This window comes from Trichechus manatus, unplaced genomic scaffold (genome assembly GCF_000243295.1).
Source record: "Trichechus manatus latirostris isolate Lorelei unplaced genomic scaffold, TriManLat1.0 scaffold00118, whole genome shotgun sequence".
In the NCBI taxonomy this organism is placed as follows: Eukaryota; Metazoa; Chordata; class Mammalia; order Sirenia; family Trichechidae; genus Trichechus; species Trichechus manatus.
Window position 1 is genome coordinate 7,584,578 of NW_004444054.1, and position 2,070 is coordinate 7,586,647.

The window sequence follows — 2,070 nt, forward strand, 5'->3', positions numbered from 1 at the left end:
GTCAGTCCAAATGCTGAGCTATTTAAGATCACCATCCTCAGATCTTTGAACAGCGAAATGAAGAGAACTCTGCCTGGGACTCATTGTTAGTACGTCTGCTGTGGTTCACATCACATGGAGTATAATCCGTAAGCAGTTACATCTGTGATGTGAATGTCTGATCTATCCAGACATTCTCGTCAGGACTTGTTTTATGTTTTAACTTGTCTACCCTCCGGGGTACTCCCCTACTGTCTGTTCTTCACACAGCAGCCAGAAAAGATGTCTTTTGACACCTACTGGTGAATCTCCATCACATTTAGAATAAAATGGAACTCCTCACCGTGGCCCGTAAGGCCCTACAATCTGGCCCCTGCCTGCCTGTCCAACCATATCTTGTATTACACTTCCCCTTATTCACCCTGCTTGTGCCACATCGGCTAAAACAGCCATATCCTTCCCACCTTAGGCCCTTGGCAGTAAGTGTTCTGGCTGCATAGCATACTACTTTTCATCAGATTTTCACAGGATAGTTTTTCTTCTTGTCATTCCCATTTCAGTTTAAATGTCACCCCTTCCAAGATCCCTTTCTTGACCGTCTAACTTGACTAGCTTAGCCAAGATTCCAGTCACTCTACATATACATCACATTTTATTTTTACTCTATACCTGATATATCTTAATTGTTTATTTATTCATTTGCTTATTTATTATTTGTCTTTCCTGAATTGAACGTAAGTTTCTTGAAAGTAGCAAATTGAGTTTGTTCAGTGTTGTTTTCCCAATGCCTAGGACAATGTTTGACTTAGAGTAGGCACTTAGGAAAAATGAATGAAAGGAAATTAGGTTGGCAGGAAGGAACGGAGCAAGTGAGTTAAGTTGGAAGGAGTAAAGGAAGACAGGTTAGTAGGAAGGAGGGAAAGAAAGAAGATTGATAAGAATAGCAATCAGGAGAATAGGTTGGCAAAAAGGAAAGTTGTTGGTAGAAAGAAAGGTTATTTGCTAGGAAAATTGGTTGGTTGGTTGGTTAAGAAGGAGGAAGGTTGGTTGGTAGGAAGAAAAGTTCTGTGTGCTACTACTTTATTAATTACCTACTAACAGGATTTATCTTAAATATTGAGCCTGAAAAATCTGTTACTTCCTTTAATAATATGCTACTCTGTTTTGCTGTAGCTGATGAAGTTACTTGGATGGACCCATTGCGCATCTTTTACTGAAAACTGGCTCCCCATCATGTATCCTCCTGATTATTGCATATTCTAAAATGGGAACCAAGACTTAAAATTTTTAAAGAGAAAGTTTTTATAGTGAGTGGGCATAAAAACAAATGTTGTGGCATTTTTAGTCTAATGCATGTTTTCATCTGCTATCAAATACTGATTATTAAATGATGTGTATTTATCAGAGAATTCACTGGCGTGTGGCTTAATACATGTAAACCTAGACCTCTGACATCATGGTGTTTTCTTAATGCCTCACATTGCTGGCAGCAGGATGGGCCCTGACTGCCACCGCCAAGGACTTTCAGTTGGGTTGCAGAATTACATGCATGACAGGTTTTGAGCAGTGACTGCAAACCTGTAAAATTTTATTATTTTATAAATGAACAGGGTTTTAACATGGCTTGACTTTAATTTTTTCAATTGTATGAAGGCCTTAAAAAAGCTACATTTAGTGTAGCTAAAATTATTTGTTGGACTAAAAAGTAACAGAACCTCGTTTCCAGATTTTTTTTTTTTTTGCAAATGTTTACATTTAATTAAGGGGAAAAAAAATAAAACCATCACAAATGTGTGGCAATTGCTGATTCAGTAAATCTTCATCTTGGAGTTATTTCGGGCAAATCATTTTTAACATCCTTTTGAAGGTGCAGAGCACCAAAAGGAACTAATAATACATGTATAAGTGCCAGACAGCTAAATCTGTATCAGGTATTGTAAAGATACACACATGGTATGTTTATTAAAGTTGAAATAATGTAAAACACGTGAATAAATGTGCAAAATCAAGATCACAGTACACCATATGCACTCTGATACCTTAATTTTTTTTTATAAATAATAAAAATGAATATGAAAGCTTAAAGTTGGT

General features: G+C 36.9%; 1 protein-coding gene across 1 annotated transcript in view; it reads left to right on the plus strand.

The window, feature by feature from the left end:
• Nucleotides 1-2,052, plus strand: part of TPP2 (tripeptidyl peptidase 2) — a 78,694-nt gene extending 76,642 nt beyond the window's left edge. The window contains 1 exon segment of the mRNA XM_023738545.1: nt 1,143-2,052. Coding sequence (XP_023594313.1) covers nt 1,143-1,242 — 100 coding nt within the window. The 3' untranslated portion in view covers nt 1,243-2,052.
• Nucleotides 2,053-2,070: the final 18 nt, after the last annotated feature.